Source organism: Gavialis gangeticus, unplaced genomic scaffold, assembly GCF_001723915.1.
Source record: "Gavialis gangeticus isolate Ggan-Ray unplaced genomic scaffold, GavGan_comp1, whole genome shotgun sequence".
Taxonomy (NCBI): Eukaryota; Metazoa; Chordata; order Crocodylia; family Gavialidae; genus Gavialis; species Gavialis gangeticus.
The window spans coordinates 185,917,126-185,919,318 of NW_017728992.1; the positions used below are offsets into that span (position 1 = coordinate 185,917,126).

Here is a 2,193-nt window from a genome sequence, read left to right on the forward strand (position 1 = left end):
TAAGCTATTCCTGCCTACTGCGTGTCATGCCGCTCCCTCCTCTTCCAAAGGTATGTGCCTCATGGTGCACCTATTGTAAATACTGCCACAGCTGGAGCAGCAAAGAGACTGACCGTAGTTGGGTTCTTAGTTCTGTTTGGGTAATGCTATAGGACGGGTCACCAACATTTTGCAGTGAGGTATGCTTTAATGGAGCTTCCAAGCACAGGCTGCTTCCAACCCAGCCCACCTGCAGTCACCATTGCCTGCCACAGTGCTGCCATTTCCCCCTGCTGCCTGGCTGTCACACCGGAGAACCCCACTGCATATAGGAGAATTTTTTTATTTTGGTAAGGAAATTTTAAGTTAGGGGAAGGAATGCACAGGGCTACAAGATAAAGAATAGCAAGGGCCTGGGGTTTTCAGTGGTTTTAAGCATTCACTATTGCTGAAGCTCAGAAGCTTTGCAAATAAGCTGCTTACATACTTGGTGAAATACAGCAAAAGCTTTGTTATCCAGCACCCATGGGAAGTGGGGGGTGCCAGATGACCAAATATGCCAGTTATCTGAGAGGCCCGAACAGGCATCCTTACCTTTTTGGGCCACCGCCCCTCCCTGGCATCAGTGTGCCAGGGGACAGAGAGAGGCGCCTGTGCAGGCTATGCCATGCCCTGGGCCGTGAGGGCTTGGCCGCAAAGGCTGCTTTGCCCCAGGCCGTGGGGGCTCGGTGAAACTGGAAGCGTCACAGTGGGCACTTCCAGTTTCGCTTTTGCCACATCAACCAGCATACCGGTTAATGGCACGTGCCGGTTTGCAAGATGCCGGATAACACGGCTTTTGCTGTATATCCTTTACTCTAGATTCAATAACCTCATTAACTTTAAGCCTCCTAAATTCAGTATAGATAAACCTTCTTCAAACTCTTTAAAACGTAAAAACGATGCACTTACATTATATGGCAGGGTTCATTTCTGTCCTTCAAACAGTGTCCTATTTCCCACTTCTTTTTTGTGGGAAATGTAGTTTTTATAAACTTTGATCCAGCATGAGTATTTTTTATTCCACACCATGGGGCATCTAGTTAAATCAAAGGTATTAAAAAGCAATGAAATCATTTGGTAATAGCATGTAATTGTTAACTCTCCTGTTAATTAATACAGTTCCTCCTTCCATACGAAGGCTTCTGAGGGCTTCAGTCTAAGTGCACTCCCCTCTCCACGCCCCTTCCTCTTTCCACAACAGTATGATTAAAAGACAGATATTTCTTGTTATGAATGTTCTAATTAAACTTATTCTACCTTCTCATCCCATCTTATATTTTCTACAATTGTAATATATCAAAAAAATCATCCACTCTACCTAGCAGTAATGTAATGGAAAAAGTAAGAGAATTGCTATGATGAGGGCTGCTAGTAAATACTACACTATATATGGCCCAAGGAGGCGTATGTACACATTATAAGAATCCCTGACTAAATTCCCATGTTTCATTTCAAATCTTGGTGGGGGGAAGAGGGAAATGGGGAATCAAATTTACTGTCAACTGAGTCCTATGAGAATCCATATTTAATGGTTGTTTAGTAGCGGTTAAAGTAAATGTGAGCAGACAGAACATCTACTAGAGGACCAATTTAAAATCACTGTTGATTATTCCAGGAGGTATTTTTCAGGCCTTTTTCACATTGTTTTACTTAATTACATGCAATTTCTTGTTATGTATCATAGTGTGGTGCTATTATTGCCAAATGGGAGGGACTTAATCAAAATCTTTAGCATGTCACACATTTGGTATATGTAAACAGGGCCACACTTTTTAAAGGTACCTGGGCAGGTGCAAGGCATCCAGGTGTCAGCCATTATTATCTCGTGCACATTTACTCATTCACCAAGCTCGGGATTTGATAAGGTAGCCCATGCTTCTTCTAGCAGAAGACAGCTGGAGCCTCTTATTGAGCACTGAGTCAGGCGGAAGGCTTTTTGGCCAAGAGAATAATTTCATATTCCTGGCCCTTGTTGCCATGGCACATCTGTGTCTCAAATCTGTTCTCTATACCTACTACAAAACAAGAAAACCCTAATATCTAATAGTTTTCAAATTGTGATCTAGTATTAAAGCAAGATGCAGTACAATCCATCTGGACAGCAACTTACCTGTCTCGATCATTAATCTTTCACTAGGAATTGATTTCAGCGTTTCTAAGTTGGCTTCTGTT

General features: G+C 42.6%; 1 protein-coding gene across 3 annotated transcripts in view; it reads right to left on the reverse strand.

The window, feature by feature from the left end:
- Window positions 1-2,193, reverse strand: part of TATDN1 (TatD DNase domain containing 1) — a 42,486-nt gene that overhangs the window by 7,639 nt on the left and 32,654 nt on the right. For 2 of the 3 annotated variants that reach the window (XM_019528134.1, XM_019528136.1), the window contains exons 11-12: window positions 2,132-2,166; window positions 931-1,057 (exon numbers count right to left, since the gene is read on the reverse strand). In XM_019528134.1, coding sequence (XP_019383679.1) covers window positions 931-1,057; window positions 2,132-2,166 — 162 coding nt within the window. Of the gene's footprint in view, window positions 1-930; window positions 1,058-2,131 lie in introns of all 3 variants that reach the window. The other variant, XM_019528135.1, reaches the window with a different exon arrangement.